Here is a 25,450-nt window from a genome sequence, read left to right as displayed (position 1 = left end):
GGAATGAGGGTCAGTGGCATGACTCAACAAGCTTAGCCAGAGTTGACCCAGCTCCATATGGGCCCCTGGACAAAGCTGGGAAAGGTAAACAGGAAGGGTGTGTGAAAGCACAAAGTGGCTGCCCCCTCCATTGCAATTCCCGGGTGAAAGACCAAAACGGAAATCAGCGCCACAGGAAGGAGCCACAAAGTCCAGTGCTGTATCCTTTTCCCCCTTTATGACCTCCTATAACTTCATCATTTGCAATAGAATCTAGCGTTTTAAAGAACATAGAAAATTCATTTTTCGTAACAGGACTGGTTCTTGAAGTTTCAACACAAAAAGCTTAGATCCGATCCTACCTATCAACACTAAAAGTTATGTACCTAATGATGATGGTGATGAAAAGAGAAAATAATATCAGTCTAATTGGTTCGCAAAGCACTGAAACATAGTCAGTAGAGGAATTATTAAACGTTTTTTTGTGATGCTCATGTTTTTTATAACTACTGTCTGAATTCCAATTTTAGGTGAAGGACAACTCATGTGCATTATGTGCACACCGGTCATTGGGTATGCATAATATGCAGATACAAATCAGTTGATTGAAATAATGAAGGAAGAATGAAGAAATGATGAAGATGAACAAGAAAGAGAATATAGCTTAAATGTTATAAGATAAACATACAATTAATAATAGATATTGTAAAACATGCCCATATTTTCATAGAATTTAAGCGTGAAATATAAGATATTCTTTTCTTCTTTAGAAGATGTCGGAGATTATTTAGATTGCTTCTATTAAAAACTGGATACGGGAGACACCTCAAAGGCTTTCTGAAGAAATTTTGGGTGTTCAGAAAGTGTTTGGGCAACTAGAGGCTTATTTATGTGCAGTATGGTATGGTGGACTAAGCACTCTGCATTAATTTACGACTACAACAATCATTGCATTGAATTCTTAGAAAGTGAGAATAAAAAAAAATGAAACTGACTAATTATCCAAAAAGTGTCAGGAAACTCGGGAAAATTAAAAAAATTTTAAAATTCGGGGTGGAGGGGGGCAGGGTGTTTGGGGAGACAGCCAAGGAGCTTCATGACTAAGTATCTTTGACGACAAAGTACAATTACCCTGATATAAATCATATTAAGAGCTTCAAATAACAATTTAAGTTCTTTTATTAAGTTCTTAACGTTATATTTTATCTCCTGAGGATGTGTTCATTTTCGCTGCTCCCTCATATCATAATCTGGATTTTTTTTTTCTTCAGTGCAATTTTGATAGGAAATCTAATTTTGCATGATTTTGGCAGGAAATTTAAGCGAATACAACATAAGGCTTCAAATTCCCTTAAAAACGTAATTGCTTAAAAAATAGGCTTATATTGGTAAATGTAATCGCTTTAAATGGCACCACACCAGGGAAAAAAATTCGCCTAAAAACTAAATAAATTGGTTGCTTTTGGCTTAAAAAAGGCATCCAAAACCATTCTACAGTAAAATTTTTTTAGCTAACAGTTTTTGATTTGACAGTGAAAAACGACTTGCATTCATGAATGAGCTTTCTTTAAAATACACCATCCTGGGAGAAAAATTCCGCCCCAAATATGGAAAAATCTTTGTTTTTTGATTTGCCAAAAATTTTAAAGATACAAACACAGACAAGGGCAATATAACTTTAAACGTAATGCACCTATTACCACACACACAGTTTCCATTATCCACCCCCCCCCCCAAAAAAAAATTGGTTCTTCAAAATCTTTCTGAAAATTAACATTAAGGATAATTACAAACCTATACTCCGTGTTAATATTCGTACCTTTATGAACGTAAATTTTCCGGGATATTTTGGAGAGCAAATTTTTTTGGGGATATTCTGGGCTAATGAAAGCAGTACCGACATGCTATCTTTCTACAACCATTGATGTTTGTGTACTACCTACCACGCGAAGGCTAAATTCTAATAGCTTTTCTGTGCAAAACGATTAATTTTTTGAGATTATTTAGGGGTTTCGAAGTTTTGAATTCCCAAATCCCTTCAAATTTTGTAACTTAAAAATTATTCGAAAGGAATTTAGTAAAAATCTATAAATCAGACCAGACAAAAATCACATTGGAACCAATATTGGTATAATCTGCCATTTTTTGAGTTTGTGGGTACTAAAGTCTACTCTGGGTTTTGCTTGTTAGATAAAAAATATCAAGGATGATAGATGACACCTTAGATCTATCAAAATTGATGCTAAGTTTTAAGCCCTTTACTATATTTGTTTGGTCAAAACTAAGAAAATATGTTGATTTTTCTTGATGAGAAGAGACAGTAGAAAAAATTATGAAACCGAATTGCTATTATCGAATCAGTCTGCGTGAATATTGAAAATACGACTACTACTAACAGCTCACCGCAGTACCAGGCCGCCTAAGGCCAACACAGCTACACACGTTGCTCTTCCATCCTAAATTATTCAAAGCCTCCCTGTTTACATCCTCCCAGGAGTTTTCCATTTCCCTTAAATTTGTCTTTACGACATCATCCCACCCAATCGCAGACGAAATTCATACAAGAAATTTAGTAAAAAACTCTGAATAATAGCTTCATACATTGTGGCTCTTACTTGACAGCTCCGTGTGACGAAAATTTCATATTTTTGAAGAAGTAAAAACTAATTTAAAAGTTTTTCTATCTATTTTTGTTGGGCGTTTTTTATGTCAAACTTCTAGATTAATAGAGTTCGGTTGGTGTCGTTTAATCTATTTTTTTTTATTTAAGCAGCCTTTAGTCATACAATTGACAACTCGGGATTATATCAATTATGCCACCAAAAAAAAGACTCGATGGGGTAAATGCCTTGCATTTGCTCTCTTTTCTGAAGCCGCTTTTATCAAAGGAAAAAGTAATAATTTATTTTATATGCCATAGATATTCTCTCCCGGTCGGTTAGGTAATAGTTAGTGTCTATCTACATAAAAGTTAGATAGAATTAGGGAATAATCAAGGAATTAGGGTATCCATATTCCCCGATTTACGGAGGATTTCCAGATTTTGTATCAGAGTTAAGGTATGCTATTCCCCTAGCTTCCGTTTCACCTACTTAAAACCTCTGTCCATTCAAGATGGGTACCAAGGGTGGCCCTTGCCTTGAATAATCATGAATATAAATACTGAATGGGAAAACATAATTTTTCTTTTTAAATAGGTTACTTTAAAGGCCAATAGACAAAAATGGAAGATTTTAAAGAATATCATACAATATGTACAATCATCTCTTAGATTTACAAAGACAGAGAAGCTATTAGTTTTAGGCCCCGTTTAAAATAGTCTAATAGGTGTTTTAACTATTCTACACCTTAGGAAGCTAATACACTAATTGCATAGAGCAGATTTTGCCTTGTCTCAATTCATGAACAAAACGATTAGAAGAGACTCTGACTACGTCTCCTTTCCAGCCTCCTTATTGGTAGAAGGAAAGGATTGACCACGCCTTCTGAGCCAATGGCTATTTGAAGCCTGTAAACGGGTAGTACTTGAATAAGGAGATAAATAAGCAAAATAAAAGAGCGTTACAATTCAGTGTTATTCACGTTATATTCACCTTATTCACGTTATTCCCATAAAATGAAGGATTCTTATTACCACTATTGCCAACTAAGATAAGCCACGATATAGATTAAGAAGGAGCTTTATTGATATATTTCTAACTAAATCTAACGAATTTTCCAGTGGAATAATTAGACCCAATTTTAAAAACTGCGAATGAGAAAGACAATAAATAAGTTTTGCCCGAAATATTACACATAAGAGGAGTAAGATATATTCTGCAAGATAAATCTAATACATAGCCTCCAGTAATGTAGTATAGGAAGGTTTCTCAAAAATAAATTCAATCTTTTTTATGTAGCTTTCATTTACTAGTCAGAATATTTTTTATTTTTATTTTCGATACTAGACCAGTTAAAGAATTTCGTACATCACTAATCGCTTTTTTGATCCATTATGCCTCCTACCCCCCCCCCCCCACCCCCAACCAGGAGCTTATTCTGTTAATAGTAAAAAATTATGTGATCCTAACAAATGGAAAATTAAGTTTGAAAAGAAAAGAAGTTATTTTAGATTGTACATATTTTTAATCCCTTAATTGAACTATATCAACCCAGACACTAAGGTTTTCAAAAAAATTGCAGCACATTGTCACCCAAAGCCTACACGGTAGCGCTGTATCAATTTTTGCTATTTTTTCCCTCGAGGGTCGCCACTCTTTGAGCACGTTGCGAGAAACTTGTTTGAACCGTGGTCATCAGTTTCCAAGAGCGGCGTTATCTATTGCACAGTTTTGGGGTTTTTTAAAAAGTTTTTTTTTTTTTTTTTGGCGCAACCGTCAATAAATATAGTGGACGTATATAGGGACAGAGTGCCACAGTTCACGTTTTTCCATTAGGGGATTTGGGAGTGATTTTCACTTTTCTTTTTTACACTAAATATTTTCAGTGATCGATGAAACTAAAATTTATAAAATTAAACTAATATCAATGACCTCAATTTTTAGGTGTCAGAAAAGAAGAAATTTGATCCGATAAAATTCACCCCAAAAGATTTCACAAATCTCTTTTTATTCACAAATTTCTTTTTTGTTCACAAATTCAAATCGTCATGACTGAAGCCGTATCCAGAATTGTTGCTCGGGAGGAGGGGGGAGAGATGGAGGGTATTTCTGTTCTGGGGTGGAGTCAAAAAACTTTACAAACATCACAAATTTGTTTATATGCATTTTGGTCACTTTTTACGAGTTGAAAATTTTTTTTGTGGGGGGAGGGAGGGTTCAAAACCGGTACCAACCTCCCCTCCCTTTGGATACAAACTTGATCCTGACACATGAGTATAAAACAAAAATTCAAAATTTTTATTAAAAATGGGAATAAAGTCTTTCAACAATAATCTCCGAATTCTTCCAATCTTCTTTCAAGATCCAACTGGCCGTTACACACTGAATTTATTTATTTTGATAGTATTACTGTTAAGTTCGTTACCCTTTAAAAGAACCCATATTTAAATCATTTTTTTGAAAGAGATTTGACGCATCCTAATAAAATGAATGTAAAACAAAATCTGATGTAAAAAAAAAAAAAAAAAAAAAAAATGCGTGTGAGAGCACAACTATCTAAACCAAGGGCTAAGGAGCAGGGAATTAAATGAAAACTTGATTAGCCGTTTCTGGAGCACTTTCAAGAAGAATTAGCATGTAAAACTGATATAAATACCAATAGTTTGGCTTACTTTGGGTAAAATAGTATAAGCCGTGAAAAAAAAAGATACAACATATTAGCCCAGATTAACGAGTGAAACACACCATATACACGTCACTTAGTCTATGAAACAACAGCTCCGTTGGTAAGCTAACTCTAAACACTTAAGTTACAAAATCACAATGTCACAAAAATTTTCTCTCACAATCATAGTTGATACCATTTTCTATCTCTGTATTTCACCATTAACTGATGAGCAGCGTTGCCAAACGCTTCAGCCTCACTTCGCATCATCTCTGTCTTTTCCTCTAATAGTCCTAGTTTCTCTCCCCGTTCAAGGAGGTTTTGTCGAGTTTTGGCAACTTCTGCTGCAATGCCTGTAGCTCGTGAATTTAAAGCGTCTATGTTAGCACTAGGACCAACGTGTCGGGCCACTCCTCTGTAAGCCTTTCCACTAGCCTCGCCAACTGGAAAGAGAAGAAATAATTTTAAAGTTTCACAAACATAATAAAAAAGGTTTTCATGCGACGTAGTTGATCAATATTTGTGTTCTTTGCGTCTGATTCCAGAAAACCCCTGAAACGTTCAAAAAGGTTACTGTAAGATGTCAATATTGGTGTATATATTCCGTTTCCGTTCCGTTAGAGATCAAACCCTTAGAACTTGCAGTAATTATAGAATCACTTATATGACCTAAAACTAGAATCGACAAAGAATCAGCAATTGGCAGCAATTTTTGGCTGCTCCATCAGCAGCCAAAAGACAACCAATAAGTGTTCTACGACACGTCCCCAAGGAACCTGCTTAACGTAATTTAAAGTAGAGCAAAAGGAGAGCGAGAGAGAGAGAGAGAGAGAGAGAGAGAGAGAGAGAGAGAGAGAGAGAGAGAGAGAGAGAGAGAGAGAGAGAGAGAGAGAGAGAGAGAGAGAGAGAGAGAGAGAGAGAGAGACGGACAGAGGGACAGAGTGAGAGAAGGAGAGCGAGAGAGAGAGAGAGAGACATAGAGACAGAGAGAGAGAGATAGATAAAGATAGAGAGAGATAGAGAGATAGATATATATATATAGATAGATAGAGATAGAGAGATAGAGATAGAGGGCGGAAGAGAGAAAGAGAAGGACAAGAGGAGACCACAAACAACCCCCACAGGCAACAAAAACAACTTCTATGTTCTTAATATCGGGTTTTCATCTGTTGGTGCTATTGACCCACGATTGGAAACGTTTTTTTTTGTATAATTTGTTGGTCAAATATAACAGAGAATATCGGTATTAAACAACAAATGGGATCCCTTTATACAATCTACAAAAAGTAGACATTCACTACTTTTGGCAAAAAATAGTTACTTGGCTTTCAAATCGTTAAATTTGTTGAAAGCTTCAAACACAATGTGAGCCGGAATAAGGAATTGACACATATAGATAATAATGAGGCAATTTACGATAAAATTTGAAAACTGCAAATTTCGCCCATCAGTAAAATAAAAATATTGCAAGACCGTGGCTTTTAACGAACCACAGATTGTCAATGAAAATTCCCAGGTTCAGCAAACCATCAGCAAGCACAGTTCTTTGAACCTCGAGATAACCTCTGAAGATTGTTTAGCAGTATTGTTGACACTTTCCTGCAGGATTGCAGAATTAGTTATTTAATATGTTTTAACGGGTAACTATAACATATCTATCAATTTAAATGACAAGAATTGGTATATTAATAAACGCCGAGTATACAGTTCAGCTTCAGGCACATTCGAAATTAGATTTAGCTGATGCAGAGATTTAACAGAAATCGAGATTCAGCTTTCGACGCGGTTTTAGAACGGTCAAACCCTTAAGACTTTTCTGATTACCTAGTCCAGACTAAAATTCGTATTTTTGTTTATACAGTTAAAAATTGACATAAAAACAAGAATCAGCGTTGCCAATTTACAAAAGACAGTCGACTTTACAGTAAGGCCTCATTCACATTGAGGTTTAGTTAACACCAAAATTTACCAAACATCATCATTCCCCGAATGTCGAGATTTCAGCCCACGCAGATAATTCATAATAAGGTTTATTTTCTTGTTCTTCTTTTATTTTGATTATTTAGAGACGCAATTCAAAGCAATTCCCAGCCTTGCAGCAGCGAGGATCAAAGCCAGGGTACAGTACAGCCAAGCAGCGATGAATCAACTCTGCCTCCGGAGGGTTAACTGGTTGGCTAGTTCAGGTAATGTTTCTAAGTAGTTTTTTTCTATACAACTAAGGAATGTAACTAAATATTATTATGAATAGTCTTGGAAAAATATAAAATATCGGCATCACGGGTTTCATTGTGAATGAGCCTTTGCTGTAAAGGTAAGTATCTTTTATAAGCAAGCAATTTTTTGATTCCCTGCACATTGAAAAAAGCATTCCAAAAAATTAAATCGTTTGAAAATGTAAGAATGTACTATCATTTGAGGGAAATTTACTTTATTTGAGCGTTTTTTAGGCAAGTATTTCTTCGTTCTTCAATTTAATTTCTAATTCATTCTACTCCTTGTTGCTGCATGTATTGTAACCGCATTTTTCTTTTTTCTCTCCGTTTGCTTTGACCTGTTTGAGTTTTTGCTGCTAATTATCTTCAAACCGAATATTCCTTTGTTCCTCCCTTTTGTTTTTGACTCGTTGTAATTTTAGTAAACACAAGTATTCTGACTGCATATTTTTTTATTTTACATTTTCGTTTATCATTACTTTAGACTTTTTTTCAATACCCTTTACCTTAGCTGCTCGGATTGGTCAGATCCGGTCAGATCGTATTGGTCTTGTCACGTTTGATGGTCTAGGTTCTTCATTTGTCCTTTAGGCGTTATAATTACTCTCTTTATTTGCGCTACTTACTCTAGGTATTATGAAACTATTTAAAACGTCCTTTGTAAACAGACTAATTACACTTGATATTACATACTTAGCTATGTATGGCTATGTATATAGCTCAAAATGACAATTTTTTTCTCGCTTGACAGTTTTATTTTCAAACATGTTTTTAAAAGTTACTATGGGTTAGAGTTCGTTCCCTACTACGTGCAGCTCTCGCTGAACCCATGATGATAGCTTTATTTTTGAAAACGATATCGTTTTAAAATTTGGAAGATGAGGTAAAGACAACGCTGTCTTTCTTACGACTTGCCACATCGACGAAGATCAACTGTCAAAAACAAAAAACAAAATCCTGTAAAAACTAAGTTTTTAATAGAGTATTGGATTGGAAACCATGGTTTGTCGTTGCGTTTACAATATTTAAACTATTGCTTTTGGGGGTTTAGGGGGAAAAAAGGTACCTAGGTCAGGTTAGGTTACGTTACCTATTTAATATATGCTATGCTTTACCCCTCCCCCTGATGTCCAAATATATAGCCGACATATGTTTCTGAACTATTATATTTTTATTCTATTTTGTTTTATTTCATTAGCATTAACCAAACTTCAAATTTCGCGCGTGTTACAGATAGTACATAAGTACAGTGCATTTCTCTGAAATTCACTTATAAATATGCGAAAGTATGAAACTCTGCGAGTTCAGCAGTATTGAGGCGGGAAATATTAGGATGAAATGGAATATTGCCCAGAAACATACCTGAAATGCAAAAAGAAATTAGGACACATTCTAATAAACAAAATCACTGGTATGCAATAAGTAAATAGTTCGTATTAACTTGTTCAAGTTTGATAAATATGAAGTGCTTTTACACCTTTTGGGATCATTACAAGGGCTTATACTGTCTGAGGCTTCGACAAAGGTGCTTTTTAATTTCCAAAGAAAACTCAAACAGAGCAAAACAGTCTCAGCCAAAATCTTAGAGATATTTGGGCAGGTTTCAAATGAAAAAAAACTGCTGATCCCTGGAAAACGTGGAGAATTAATATTGATAGATCACCGATTATTGACAGGACAGCAACAGAAAGTTGCTAACAAACTTTGTTAGTAACAGAAAGTTGCTAACAATAAACTTTGAAACAGAAAGAATACTGAAAAAGGCACTGTGCACTACAGAAAAAAGACAAAAAAAGAGAGAATCCTTCTAAACATTATTCATTTGTACTAGTAGAAAGAAGATATTTTTTATAATTGTATCGAAATGACGGAACTGAAACAGAATCTTTCATTTCCGGCGGAATACTGTTTCATACTTTCACTCCAACGTATTTTATAGAAAAAGCTGTTCTTTGCGTGTGACACATATCCGAGATAAGAGAAAATATGAAGATAAATGAAAAAGGACAAGTTTTGTTAGTCCTGGGGGCGCTAGACTATTCAAGGATTTATATATGAATACAGCAGTTTAGAGCTATTTTGTAAGGTTTGAAGTGCCTTTAAATTATAACTATAAGAGTTAGCCCAAACATAACAACTATACTAAATATAAGGATAAACACGAGTAAAATAAAGGGTTCTTGCAAAACTTTTTGCGGAAGGAAATTTTGAGTCTATACAAAATCCCAGCTCCTCTTACAATTTTTATAGACAACGAATTTATATGTTCCTTCCATGACAATAAATCATCAATGATTACCAGGGGTGTCCCGAGGGGAGGGGCACCCCACAAATTTTTTGGCAGTCGGTAAAATTTTGGCCGAAGGCGAAAATTTTGGCCGAAATTTAGCAAAATTCTTGATTTCTGCAGAAAATTCGGCATAAATCAGGTAGCGATTTGGTAAAATTTACGAAGATCCCCCCCAATAAAACGAGCCTCAGGACACCCCTGATGATTACACCTAAATATTTAAACTTGGAAACCCTATCTATCCAATACCTATCAGCTGTTAAAGATAGTTCAGTGTTTACCTTTTTAATAGTAGAAAAAATAATTTATTTTTTTAAATATCAATCAAAAAACGGTTACTCCTCGTATGTTTCAATAGATCATTCAACACACTCTCAATGGTCTTAAAAAGGGTTTCAACACTTAAAGCTCGGAATATAAAACCGTATCCTCTGCGAATGATATTGTCAAACAATCTTTCATCAAATGTTCTATATTCGCGGTATAAATGAGGTAAAGGAGTGACCCTAAAATCGACCCCTATGGAATTCCACAAGTTATCAGGTGCTCTCATGATTTTTTTGCTCCAAATATAACCACTTGTGACCTATACGATAGATATGACTCAATCCAACTAACAATCCAAGGTGGAAATTTATATTTCTTTAACTGTCTAACTAAAATATTATGGTTCACTGTATCATATGCTTTCCATAGGTCAATAAATAAAGCTGAGGCATAAAAACCCTTTTCTAGAAAACCTTTCACTTTACAAATAAAATGGATAATCGCATGATCCGTCGAATGCCCTCTCCGAAATCCATATTGGCTATGTGGTATTATTTCTTTTCCTTCCGTAAATTTACTAATCATATCAGGCATTATTTTTTCAACAATCTTCAAAATAACCGGTAGAATTGAAAAAGGGCGATAATTAATTATCTCTTCCTTATTTCCATACTTATACAAAGGTATAATACGGCTCTTCTTTAGACCTTTAGGAAAAATGCCTTCTTGAAAAGACAAATTGACTAAAAAATTAAAATATGAGATGTCACCGGCAAAACATGTTTTAGAACTCGTTTCGGCATGTGATCAATTCCAGGAGCCTCTGACGGTCCCAAAGAATTCACAATCTTCTTCAAATCTTTTGCAGAAACCGGTTCAAAAACAAAAATACTACCATCATTATCAAAATTTGGGGAAATTTGAATTTCATCTTCTATATTAATATCATTATCAAAGAGTGACAAAATATGTTGACCAATCTCAGTAAAAAATTTACAAAAACTATCAGCTATAGATTGAGCATTTCCTATTCTATCCCGATTCAGGTTAACTATCTCCTTAGGGATCTCATTATCTTTATGTTTATTTGGCCTCAAAATTTGATTAGTAGTTTTCCGCGTTGAAGATACATCATTCTTCGCAAGTTAAAAAGCATTTAAAAAATAATTCTTCTTGGCATCTCGTTTTTTTTATTGACAACATTTCGATATCTAACATACATATCTCGATTTTTATTCGACGGTTTCTTCAACATTCTACTATAAAGCTTGTTTCTTAATTTTATCATGTTTTGTAATTCCTTTGTTAATCACGGAGGTTTAAAATTATTTTTCTCACTCGATCTATTCTCATGTGGTCCTTAAATCTTACAAGACTCAAGCATTCCTTAACGAATCTTATCAAAAAACAAAACATAACTTACTTCAGGGTCATTCTGACTCAAAACATCGCTCCATTTCCAGTTTTCCTAATTTATTCTTTAATTTTAACTTATTAATTTTAATTAGTTTATCTTTTAATTTATTTAAGGTTGGTTTATTGAAAAAATTATTTTCCCTTCAATTTTATGCTGGTCTTTTGAATATGATGACAAATCACTAAGCGAAACCCCTACAAATGCAAGGAGATGATCTGAACCTGTCACAATTTGCGCTTTTGATGATTCCAGCCGGTCACAAATATGTTATCAATAAGCGTGGCCGTGCGTTCTGTGATTCGTGTGGGGCTGTTAATCGACGGGGAAAAAAATCGCCGTGCGTTCTGTGATTCGTGCGCCGTGCGTTTACTACAGACATCGTCGTGCGTTCTGTGATTCGTGCGCCGTGCGGCGTTAATCGCCGTGCGTTCTGTGATTCGTGCGTTCTGTGATTCAGATGTGATTCGTGTTAATCGACGGGGGAAAAAATGAGAGCCTAGTTAAAAATTCCGCATTCGTATTCTTTCCAAGCTACAACAAATTATGGTTAATCCCCCATTAGCATACACGGCTTTTTAGGCGACCCTAAATTCTGAAAAAGCTTCTCAAAACTTACATAATTCCTCTCGATCCAGATTCCTTACTCCTCCTCCAAAAAGCCCTTTCAAGAAACCCTCCTTCGGTGGCTCTGGCATTTCTCGTTGAGAGTACAGATCACATACCATCTCTGGCAAATTAGATCTGAAAGTATAATTGAAAATTAAACCCAACTGGAAGAGACTTTGCAAATAATTTATGCTCCAAAGAAAAGAAAGTTCGCAGAGACAGAGAGAGACAAGGCCGTATCCAGGGGGGGGGGGGTTACCCGGTTTGAACCCCTCCCCCCCAAAAAAAAAATTTCGACCGAGTCGAAAATTAGTAAAACCTAGATAAAAATTAGTAAAATTAGTCGAAAAATGAGTCAAAAATTAGTAACCCCCCCCCCTCGAAAAAAAAATCCTGGATCCACCCTTGGAGAGAGAACACTGGAGATCTTGGTATTGAATAAACAAAATAATGAACTGTCCTGGTTTACTTGTCATTTTATTCAGTGTTACCGGGTTCTGAGTTTTGTTTAATATTATCGTTTTGCTAGCAGTGGCTTCATTAGTTTTAGTAGTACAATAATTTATCGCAAACAATAAAAGGTTAATTAGCAGCTAGTGGCGCCAATTGGGGGGCGGGAGGCACTTTCACCCTCTAGATTTTTAGAAATAACTTTTTGGTGTTTTCATTGAAAAAATGTGTTTTTTTTATTTTTACTGGAGAAATTGAAAAAAAAACATAAAAATTAATCCCCCCCCCCATAAAATTAAAAAAATAAATGTTTCCTTGCATCCCCCAACATTAGTAGTATGCTTCGTCTGGATTTGTTGGGACATATAGCAATTACCATGTTATTTGCTAGGACATATAGCAATTTCAATGCTATTCTATAGAAGCTCTTCACCTTTTCAAAGAGATTCAGAGCTTCCTCACATGGCCTTCTAGATTTGCCTGAACATATAGCAATTTCAATGTTATTCTATAGAAGCTCTTCACCTTTTCGAAAAGATTCAGAGCTCCCTCACATGACCTTCTGGATTTGCTCGGAGGTATAGCAATTTCAATGTTATTCTACATGGCATTACACCTTTTCAAAGAGAGTGAGTATAACTTGATTGGTGATTGGATTTTGAATAAAAGGAATAGTTTTCTTTATAATCCATATTAGTAAGAGATTTTAATTCGATGAGAATTGTTTATTTGCGAGGATATTAGTAGAAGAAAAAATGAGTCCTGCATTTACATTATTGGAGATTAACGATGGAGCCGACAACAGCACCAGCGAAAAACGATTACCTAATGTAGCTTTGGAAATAACTGCTGGCTGTAGACTATGTCTTGAATGGGACACTATGCATGCCAGATATGTGATATCATTAAGCAAATTTAAGCAGAAGGATCAGCCATGTTTTGCTGGAAAAGTGAATATTCTCAATATAAATAAACTTTTGTCTGCATTAAGTATCCTAACAAAAAATGTTGACGAAAACAAAATGAATCTGTGATTGTTATTATTGCAATTATGTTCAGTAAAATTTTTTCTAAATCAATGGTATTTTTTTCGTTCTATAGTGGATTAGAGTATATTTTTTAGAGTATAAAAAAATTCTGGTTAGTCTGTAATTGGTAGTGAGAGAATTGGGACTCTAAAAAATGAATAGATTCGAGAACGATCGAATCATGGGGACTCTAGTTCTTATGAAAAAATGTTTGGTTCTAGATGACGATTTTCTAGAGTTGTCTATTCAAAGGAAGATATTTTCTCGGGGAATGCTTGTCAACATAATCAAAACAGATTCTCCATCATTAGACTACTGTATAAAGCTTCTACGTTGTGATTCAAATATATTTACCCAATTTATTGATATATTAATTATGACAAGGCAAAATAATAGTGTTGATATGCTTTTATACATTAGTTTAGAAATATAGGACTTTTTTTCATAAGAAAGATGGTGCTCGAGGATGATTTATTCCTCTCTCTCTCTCTATCTCAAACAATTTTCTTTATTTTAAGGTCAGTTTCAGTGTGGTACTGAGAGCGTCAACAAATGACAAAATTTACCATACATGCGCATTGTGTATACACTCACTGTGCAGCTAGTCGCCATTTGGTAATTACAAAATGATTGTTGATTATGATGAAAAGTGTGGATTATACAAACCGTTTAAAGTGCATGGAGGACAGGCTGTACAAATTAGAGATTAAAATTCCTATCTCGAAGAGGTATGCGACTCTCATCATAAAGGTTACCTCTGGTCCAATTGTCATTGTGATAAATACAAGCAATGAGGGTGTACATATCATGTTATGATTGGAAATAATCCTATGCATGATTTTTGTTTAGTGGCACAAGATTTGTATCGTTGTGGTTTTAGATTGGTTTGTAAAGAGGAACCTGGACAGCGATTAAAGTGTTGGAGCAAAAAGAGAATATTGCTTCTATGTCACCGTTGTGAATATGATGAGTTTTATGATTATAAGCCCACTGATTTTTATTATGCCGTGATGGAAAGTGATTCGATACTTGAGGACACAGTTTCTGAAATTTCTTCAAATTCGCAAATTGAAACATGTGAGTTATATAGAATGAATGAGAATAGAAACATTAACTGTACAAAGAGATATGAAAAGAGTGAAGCCACACTCTACTGTAGAGAATCTGACCCTGACATTGCAGCACATCGAAATCAGTACACTTTGAATTCAATGAATCTACCTGCACTACTTTTTGTCGACAAAGACCTTGTAGCGGGTGAAATCTAAAGAATAGAAAAGTTGCTTTATAATGTATATAAATAGTTTGTATTTATAAGCAGTTTCACATAAATCCTTATAGCATTTTATTCTTAGGGCAAAAAAATCAATGTTAAATGAACTTGTAAGTCTAATCTCCACTAGAAATTCGTTCAACCGTGGCATGTCAACGTCTATGTCGAGAAACGGCTTGTAGGTGTAGCCAGGGCATCTGAAAGTGAAAAAGAGTTGTGCGTGAAAGCCGTACATCATTGTTGTTATATCCTGTACACTTAATTGATTTTGAATAATAGTTATCCCACTGCTCGCAATAAAGTTACTAATGTATTGAGGATAAAATTTATATGATTCGCCGAGAGAATCGAAAAATTGAATATTCTTCGCTGTATGAAAGATGCATAGCCAATGACAACTCGTCAAAGTCAAAGGACTGCTATTAACAAGGATAAGGGTATTGCTAACACTTTAGATTTCTTTAATAAAGTCCAAAGGTATGCAGTAGAACAGATTCTGCGACATGTATGAATCGATACCAAATGCCCTCATTATTTAGTGTGTATTCATTGTGCAAGTTCTAGCAGAAAACTCCCCTCGGATGTGATGTCCCAATAGCTGTCAAATTGACTCAGTAATATTAGCATAATACTCTTCATCAGAGCATTAACAAATGTACGCTCCAAACGTATATTTCAAGTTTATACTATACTCAAATCCTGTGTGCCTGACAGGTCCAAAATAATAACTCAATGGTTTTTAGAAAACATTGAACAGGTTATTCGATTTTCAAATAGTTGAGATTCATGATCTAGGGATTGCATGGTCAACTCGTACAGAGTTCTAAAGTATTTTTTGTCAAATGATAGAGTGTACAGTGGAATACCGGTCACTTTGAACACATGGCTAGATAGAACGAAAACATTAAAATCACATGGGGATTCAGTCCAGGATCCAACGGCACTGCCACTCTTAAAAAAGCCAAAAGCCAATTTTGATGGGATTTCTTCATTGATAAACGATGAGTCGCTTTAGCTACGAGAACCAGCGTAAATTTGTGGTTGATTAGTGATTTCAGGGGGGACAAGAAGTAAAATGTTGTTGTCACTGGCTCTTCGCTTTTCCAATGCTAATTTAGAATAGTTCATAACCTGTTGTTTTTGGATATAGATAATGCGCAATGTAACAATGACATTTGCATCGGGTGCTGTAGGAATGGTGTTTATCAAAATTAAGTTCCATGAGACCGTCTGTAAATTTATTTTAATATTGGCAGTGAAGGGTAGCCTTTAGGATATATTGATTATCTCAGGATTTAGTTTTCCAACTAGATTATGCTCCTCGGTCCCTGCAAGGGTCAAATCACTGTCAGTATTAAAACCCGTTCGATATTCATAGTCAAATTTTTGCCCTCTCATCTCCTTGCATGACTTCAGAGTCATCATCATAAATTTTATTTGGATAGCATAGTTGGATAGATTAATGCTATCGCTCACCAATGTACCATTAATAAATACATTAATTTGTTTGAATAGGTTGTGTAGAATACAGTTATCATAGTAGAGACCATCTCCGGAAGTAGGGTCTGTAGTATATGACTTTTTATTCGCCAAAATATGTAATTCAATAAACGTAGGCTAAAAATCAATAAAATAGTAGTCTTTGGAAAATATTTTAATTGATGTATTCTCTAAGAGGGGTTGTCTGGTATAAAGCTGTTAATAGTAGCTATATGTGGCACTGACATCAACATTTTCAGCATTGCATAGACTCAATAAAGAGTTGATTGGTGTAAATGAGTCGTTATAGGGAAGATAGGTAATCTTATGAGAAGAAATCCTTCTATAATCAACAAATCTTTTTCCTTTTCTGCGAATTGGGTTTCCTAGTTTTGGTTCTCAAAGTCCTTTTTGATGTCCTTTGCTTTCTACCTGGATAATGACTGATGAACGAATGACTCGAACACATCCTTTTCAATCCCTCCCCATATTGTTGAGATTTTAATTGTTCACCAACGATTCTTGCTGAAGATGAAATATTTTCCGTAACACTCTCTTTGAACTTCTTGCCTAACCCCCAGTCCTGCAGTGGAGAGACAGCACAATTTTACGCTGCAGGCGCAATATATTTTCTTGCAAGGGGTATTGCTGAATAAACTAGCCGAAAACACTGGCCATAAAGACCATAGCCAGATCTTTTAATTCACCACTTTTCGCAGTCCAATTCATTGCCTATATGGTGAGGACCCAAAGTAAAAATACATAGGTCAATTTCAGGACAGAAGAATAGCATTTTTCTATTTTTCAGTGTAGGTGATTGTGCTGTCACGGGCAATGGATTAAATATGAAAGATAATCACTTCTAAGCCTTTTAAAAATGCTATAGGATCACCTAATACAGTTTTTAGTGTTAACTGATAGAGTTCCCAATAGGAAGCGTTTACGGGAATATCTTGAAGATGGTTTATATTGTAGCGGTGAATGTTTTATTGATTAGTTTTTCGTTCAAGGACTCATAGGAGGGAAACATTTGAATTATCAACCCGAGATGTTTCCACAAATAAAGCGTATAGAAATGTTAAAGTGTTTGTGGAGAAATCAGGTGGGTAGTAATCAAAAATGAAATTAGTGTTTCCAGCATTTTTATCAGTTATTATATAGACATTACGGCCAGGAACTTCCTTTGGGGTATCATTCAGAATAACCTTTTCATTAGAAATAGGTGAGCTATTGTAGATATTGCCCTCCTCCTTTGTATAGTTGAAATGAAAAGCTCCTTTTTTACGATCAGAAATTTTTTTATTGATAGTACGACATAAATCATTCATGCAGGTGAGTTCCTCGTAGGGTAATACAACATATGGATATTCGAATGAATTGATCTTTTCAATTTTTCTCGATCGTTAACGAGTAGCCAATCATCATGTTGATTGCTAATGAGTGGCCAATCATGGGGTCTAATTTTTATTTCATATTCACAATCCTTTATCAGGATGTCGTTGGTATATTTGAGAATAAAATCGACAAGAGCCCCTTCATACGTACCGTAAAATTTGATGGCAGGAGAGTTTTTTCCAAAAATAACTTGTTGTATTCAAGTCGTTGTAGAGAGTATCGGAACGTTGGACATGAATGTCACATAGAAATCATTTGGCATTGTTAATATCTTCAACGCCGATCCAAGAATCAAAATCAGAGTTGTATCCTAGCCAGCGAACAAGTAGCTGTTTCTTACCCCTGCGAGTACATGCCTCTAATATCTTTTCAATTTGGTATATTTCACAACCATTTTTAAATTTCTTCAGTTCTTAGCCATAAGAACCGCCAAGAATCTCTTCATCTTTGGTATCACGCAAGTGGTAAGGTAGGGGTTTAGTGTCTATGATTTTGCCCCTTTAAATAGTTCTGGAGACCACACGTGATTCTCCTTTTCAAAAAAATTAGTTATTCTATTATTTCAAAGACTATCACCGACATTAAATATATTTTACTTCTTAACTGGTGATTTATTGGAATAATGTGCATGAAAAATTTCAACTGTATTACCATCAGAATAATGAACGTCCGTTGTTGAAAAGCATGACAAAGATCGATAAGGTCTATTGTTATAAGTAAGCCTGATTGTATCAAGATCATAAATAAAATACGATGCGTTTTCCAATCTGCAATGCCTTGAAATTAAAAGCAGAATAGTTCTAACTAATCGTTTGGCCCATGCGGCCTCTATGGGACTGTAACTAAGATAGAGAAGTGAAGAATATTTATCTAGTACTTTTACAACAAGGGGATTAAAAAATTCACTACCGTGATCCGTTTGAATTTTTTTTATATGAATCATGTTCGAGAATACTTTCAAAGACCTGAACAGCTTCAACACCTCTCTTCGATCGTACTAGAACTGCATATATAGAGCGACTAAAAACAATGAGTGGAAGTAGAGCGTATTTTAACGGTGTATTGTGATGCCTTCGACGCTCGTCTAGATTCTAGAGATTTGCTTGCATTATATGCAACGGGTAAAAGGCTTTAGTTGTTAGATATTGATTGGGGCGAAGTCAATGATTTCTATTCAGAGTATAACTTGATTCATTTTGTAGATATTCTTGCACAGTTTTAGTACGAACACCAGTGACCTTGAAAAGAGTGGAGGGGAAACTTAATCTTCCCACCACACCTATATTTTCATAAGCACATGTCAAAACTTCAGCCATTTTGAATGTAAACACGTTGTGTAACGACCACTACCTTTCTGTGTGCTGGCTGCTGGTGGTGGTGGTGGTGACGTTGACTTGATACTTCTTCACTTTTGTCTAGCTATCAGTGGGCTGCTAGTATTTTCCAAAATTGATTTAAAATCGTCTTCTTCATTTTCAACTTTTAATGGTGATGATGATGATGGTACATGTTCATTTAATTTTTTTACAATTTGTCTATTGACAAGAAGACTTTTGGGGAAGATTATCGTATTTATAAAGTTGTATAGATGAGTGTCAAATTAAAATAGTACTTTATGGTTTGTAACCATGTCATACATTATATAGATATGATTATAGATCTTGTCCTGAGTTATAATCCTTTTAACATTGCTTTAAATCTAAATATCATAAATTTCAAAGGGATAAGTTAGGAGTCGTGTTATTTTTTCACGAAAATAGATGGACCGCATATTTAAAATTTTAAAAACAAATTAATACAAATACTCCGTCTTTAATTGGGTTCCAGCAGCAGACTCTTGAGAAGATGGTTCTTTTTTGTGATCGGCAGCACTAGGTTTCGATCGAGAGAACCTGTGTTTGACCAGCTTGTGAAGCTTGTCTTGAAGTAAAAACAGTTTTTTGTCGTCCTCATTATTTCTAACGTCCTGGAGTTTACAGAGATTGCCCTCATAGTGTTCCGCGGATGAGAGAGTAAGTTCTATTGGATTCAATTTATAGGGTTTAGCTATTCTCTAGAGAAAACTATTTATTGACCCCCCAATTATAGGTAGAAAAAGCGTGAAAATGCAACTACCAACATGATGGAGTCATTTCCTTTTAAAATCTTTTACATTATTCTTTGAAGCCCCATTACGAAAGAAAGAACGATATTGCTTTGCCTTCTGCTTAGAATCTTCTGGCAATTGAACATTACCCTCGGTCACATATATACAAATTTCAGATATTAGATTAATGAAATAATTGTCAATACAATGTTTGAGCATTACTTTTCTACGCGGAAGTTTTGAAGTGCTTAGGACTGAAGATCAACATTTATTTTCATGTAGATTTTTCAGCGCTATGATGGTAACTAATCGATCTTTTTAAGGTACACAGGGAGATATACTGTAATTTCATGGTCGAACATATCTTTGATTACACGTACTCCCTTGGGCGTATTTTGATTAGGATCCAATAGGATATAACCGTGGGGTTTATTAGTTGTCTGATTGTATGCTGAGAGCAAAAAATTAGGGAAACCAGAATACATTTGTTTATTGATGGTTATTCGCAAGCGAAAATCACGAACAACTCTGTAGATGATATAGTATGTTCGGTTCAAATCAAGTGTTCGCATTCATTTGCTCTGATTAAAGAGATTTTTTATAATCAGATAAAACAAAATCTTTTAATGATGAGAGCGAACAGTGAATAATTGCAACATTTGCTGCGACCACTGCACTCTAGATTCAGCTAGATCGTCAATGATCATCAAAGAGTTTTGTTCAATAAATCTGAAAACATCAAGCCCTCATATGAATTGTATATGCACCGAACCCATGACAGCAATTGCTTTTATTTTGTAATATGACTCCTACCAAATATTGCAGCAAAAGTAGATTTTTTTCGGCTTTTCCGCAAACATTTAATCGCAATTTTTAAATATTTTCGTTAAGATTGTTGTTTAGCCAAACATAGACGGCCTAAACAGAAGGAATGTGAACAGTTTTTTAAATTGATTAATATCCCCTTCAATAAATTACCTGGAAAGCTAACTGTAGACCCTAATTGTATAATAACATAATAATTTCCCTACTACTCTGTTCTTCAGGAACAAGAAGACGAATAAAGAATCATATTTTCTTTTATTATATACATAAAAAAGTAACAATACTTAAAAAAGCACATTAAACATGAAAAAATACTTTTTTTTAAATTTATTTATAAAAAAAATACAACATTTACATAGATACACAGAGAGAAAACACTTAAATATTTTTTTTTGTTTATTTATAGAGAAAAAATACAATATTAGATTAAAGCACTTGAAAAAATATCACTTTTTTTGAATGAAACATTACAAAAAAAATCTGCTCTAAGTCAAAAAGATAACTTTGATAGTGGCGGTGCGCCCCCCCCTGGCGGCGGCCGCCCCCCCCGGGCTGCGAGGCCCCCCCTCCGGCCGCGAGCCCCCCCCCCCCAAAGGTTTTTAGGAAATAATTTACAGGACCTTATTTAAACCGAGACTTTCCCTATGGACAACACATTCGGCCCGGTCTGAATTAAATGGTGTCCAAGGGAGAGGGTAGTCACACCGTCTTAACAAACATAGAATTTGTTGAAGATAGTACACATGGCTATTTTTTACATATTTACAGTAAATTTCCTGTATTTTAGGGAACAAATTGCCAACAATTTGGCTCGTTGAATCGTATTTTGAACAATATAATTCCTATAACTGTCCATGTTAAAATTTTTTTCTACTAAGTGCGTGGGTACTCTTTTGCAACATTTTTTGATTTATTCGCAGTGTTTTTGCCTAAAGTACAACTTTGGACTTACGAAAAAGTAACAGGAAATCAACTCATGTCCCGGTTATGATGTTAAACAAAAAAGAATATTGTATTCTCGAAGTTTCAATATCTCTGGGTAAAGACTACTCTAAATAGTGCAGTCCCTCCGTCAGCTGATAATTTCACTTTGCGCCACACCATTAAGTAGATTTGAGGTTTTTACTTTTCACAGTAGAGAATTCTTCTCACCGTAAAAGTCCTGCACTTGTCCTTTTTCAGGCCCCTATAATCCAGCCACTTTGTAACAGAATACGAATATGAGATTTTTTGAGATCGCCAAGATAGCACTGCCTGCAGCAATTTTTTTTATTCAAAACAATGCGTCTTTTTTTCCTATTCAATAGTACCATATCCTGGCCACTGATTGGAAAGGAAGTGTAATTTAAATCGGAAATAGTCTGAACACATTGATCGGGATCAGTCAGAACGTCTTAGCGATTACTGTTGCAAACGCTCACATATTGTGCCGAAACCAGAATTCAAAATGAGTTAATAAATTCCTTTTTCGGCCTTTGTCCGTGCGGTAGAACGTTTGTTGATAAAAGTGTAAACAAACGTTTTCAAATACAGTTTTTGACTAAACTCGAGTGCTCTGTGAACTTGTGTGACGTTGAAACCGTTGTTGCACATTCATTTTAAAGCTACATGATGTACAACTATGTTTTTTTTCGGCAAAAGGTCAGCAATAGGTTTTTGTTTTGAAGGTGTCCAATACAATCCATCCACCTCAACTAAACGCCTATTGTGAGGGCTAAAAGGGGCTTTAGTAACAGGTCTATTGATGCATGGGAAAACAAAATCCTTTACTGAATCGTGAAGCTCGTATGGTATCTCTCCGCGAAGTTCAAAAAACAATTCAATCGGGCCAATCTCCTCAACACTGTTAATTTCGGGGAAATGGGGGGCTTGAGGGTCATTGAGCCATTTATAGTCACCGCGAGGTAGCGCGTATTGGGACTTGGACATGGGGTAGAAATATTTCATATAAAGGAACACTAATTCTGGTTTGGGTCCCGTATTTTCCCCATGGTTGCCGTTGTACCAGTTAAGGTCCCATAGAAAAACAACCCCCCCCCTCATGCCCATTGCTATGAGGTGGAGTTGATCAGGATCCGTAATTTTTCCAATGTTTTCTTAGATATTTTTTAGTATAGGTTACCGCACAATCTGATGATATGGATAAAAAAAACAAAAATCAAGATTAGATTCATTATAGATTTTATCCGTATTTTTACACATAATGTCTAACAGAGTTAACACGTCACTCGACAAATACAGCTTGCAGTAGTCAAACCCATTTTACACCCTCCCTTTGCCCAAACTTTTTTTTTAGCAAAACTGTATTCATCGGGGGTGCAACTACGATCGTGAAGACTGTCGTAAAACGATTCAATTGGAGGAATAGTTTCCTCGGCGAATCTTGACATGGAATAATAATGATCATATGGATATATTCACTTCACCGTCAATAAATCATATGAATCATTTGGAAATTGTTGCTTGAGAGGGTATAAAGCGTTGCAGTCTTCATCATTTTTCTGCTCTTGAATTGACTCGATCACAGAATTAGGCAAAAAACTATAGGAATCTAAAAACCGAATATAAGTCATATACTCAACTCCGGCTACAGCAAATTTTCACATCAATTCTAAAACACACAACTTTTCTAATGATTTAGGTATGATTTTGTAGGAAAAGCTGTCTATCACCTATGCATCATCTATTGTTCCATTTCTTTAAAGATGCGAATAACTTTTTAATTACTAATTTTTAAATTAATCTAATTGTAAACCCGACCACGATGGTTGCCTTTCCCCGTTGAGTTTTGATCAGTAAAATGGTCGGGATCCTGTAACGCATCTGCAGGGGCAAGAGTGCTCCTATATACCCAAAAAATTGTTACCTTCCTCAATAATAGGTGTCTAGTAGGCTACAATTTAATCTGAAAGCCGGTGAGACATTATCTTGAAATAACGCTGCGCTCTGTTTTTATTAAGTAAACCAATAGATTTTCCATGCTACCCTCCTTATCCATTGCAAAATAACTCTTCCAATTGCATTTTATTGTTGGAATCACGACGAGCGTGCGCGTAGGAACACGCAACTAGTTTGTGTTCCTTGACTATATTTGGCTTTGATGGGTCCAATACCTCAATCAGTCTTGTTTCACAATCCAAAGACACTTCATCAACATGTGGAAGGGAATTTTGGAAATTTTTAAATTGTAAAGTATCTTTGTCTTCTGCCGGCATTCCTATTCTCTGATTCCCGTGAATTTTGCAATGTCTCAAGTGATCTGAGAATATTCTTTCAATTTTAAATGAGGAAAGGCACATGGGGCAATAGAAAAGTTCTCCTTTCTGAACGCCTTGGTATAAGAGTCGACTTATCGTTGTGACGGGAAAAAAATGACCATAGGAATTTACATCATTGGAAGATTGGTAAATAATCCATACCCAATTTTTAACATTTTCCGCCATCGGTGTCCTCACTGAATACAAAACCCCTTTTTTATTTGTTTTTTTTTCCATCTACAAATTCAATGTCATACTGGAGAACAACCCCCCCCCCCCCAACATTTTCATTTTCTTTCTCGAATATGCTTATTTATTTCAAAGACACCGGATACTTTCCTGCTAAACAGTCAAAATTTACTTTATGGAAATTTTTTCCCCCATTGCGTGCAAGTCCGTCGAGAATTTTCATTGTTAACTATTTGTCTAATGTTTTATGGGCTGCTGCTAAAAATGCATACTTAAAACATTGCAGCCCCGTTTCAAATTTGAAACCTTGAACCCCTCCTGTAGCCGACAAATCTGGATGGCATATTATCCTTTTACCTCGCCCCCCTCATAAAGTAAAGTTTTTTTTAAATCTACTGGGATTCATATCCATGTGTTCAGTGCATAAAATGGTGGAACCACTACCTCTCTCATTAAATGTGTCAAAAGTTGAAATTAATTTTTTCAACCTGTCGAAAACGTTGTCTTCAAATTCGTTTAGACCTGGGTAAAAAGTCTGGTTGCCAGTTGAAAAATGAAAATAAAAAATATCCCCGGATGTCCCCTTTTGTAGATAAACTTTTTTATTCACCGATGCTTTAATCCCCTCTTGACATCCACATGTCTGAATCTGAATCTCAATTTTTGCTCGAATTCTGTCGATATAGCTCAGGAGAACATTCAAGGGGTCAGTTAAAATAATGCTAGCGTTTTCCTCGGGAGGGTTAAAATCTACCCTGTATGTTTGTATGTGACTTAGATAATACTCTAAAAAATAAAATTCACGCAAGTCCTATGATAGAGAACAATGCTAAAGCCCTGTACCTGTTTCTTCGCTACTAGTAAAGTTGTTTTTAAAAATGTCTGCGGAAGAATGAGTCCTAACAATTTGCATTGTTGAATTATCCAGTAGACTAGCAGTGGGTGACTCAGAATTTTTAATAATACTTGTCTTTTCAAGTGCAGGGGTTTGAGGTTACATGAGGTCCCCTAGTACATATTCCAAGATGTTTGGGGACAATTGATCAAGCCAGCCTGTATTTTCCTGTGACGTAATTTCTTTACGAGGACCTGGTTCAGTTACATCACCTAAATTTTCATGCATAAATCGATCTACCCAGTCCGGATTCTCTATCATATCAGTATCACAATTTAAGGCGTCTAGGTTAGCTATGTCCCCAAAAAATCGTTAAGAAAACTACCTTGCCATTCCATATTATCTATAACTAATGTATGTTCGTCTCTGAACTCCATTGGAGGTGACAGAATTGGCCCTGTAAATTCCGATGTTTCATTATCCAACGGCAGTTCTATTTCATTAATCTGTAGAAAAAAGATTTTATTTTCCATGTGAAATAACCATTATTTTTATAAAGTTAATAAACTATGTTAATTTTTTCATAGTCAATT

At 35.2% G+C, this 25,450-nt stretch overlaps 1 protein-coding gene across 1 annotated transcript in view; it reads right to left on the bottom strand.

Moving 5' to 3' along the window:
• Window positions 1–4,036: 4,036 nt before the first annotated feature.
• LOC148939886 (syntaxin-binding protein 5-like) overlaps window positions 4,037–25,450 on the bottom strand; it is a 169,120-nt gene continuing 147,706 nt past the window's right edge. Inside the window, exons 13-14 of the mRNA XM_089106469.1 lie at window positions 12,051–12,175; window positions 4,037–5,687 (exon numbers count right to left, since the gene is read on the bottom strand). Of these exons, the coding sequence (XP_088962595.1) occupies window positions 5,428–5,687; window positions 12,051–12,175 (385 nt within the window). The 3' untranslated portion in view covers window positions 4,037–5,427. The remainder of the gene's footprint in view (window positions 5,688–12,050; window positions 12,176–25,450) is intronic.

The sequence above is a fragment of the Artemia sp. Qi Xiang Cuo genome, chromosome 20, assembly GCF_049724085.1.
Source record: "Artemia sp. Qi Xiang Cuo chromosome 20, ASM4972408v1, whole genome shotgun sequence".
Taxonomy (NCBI): Eukaryota; Metazoa; Arthropoda; class Branchiopoda; order Anostraca; family Artemiidae; genus Artemia; species Artemia sp. Qi Xiang Cuo.
This window is presented reverse-complemented; position numbering and strand designations above follow the sequence as displayed.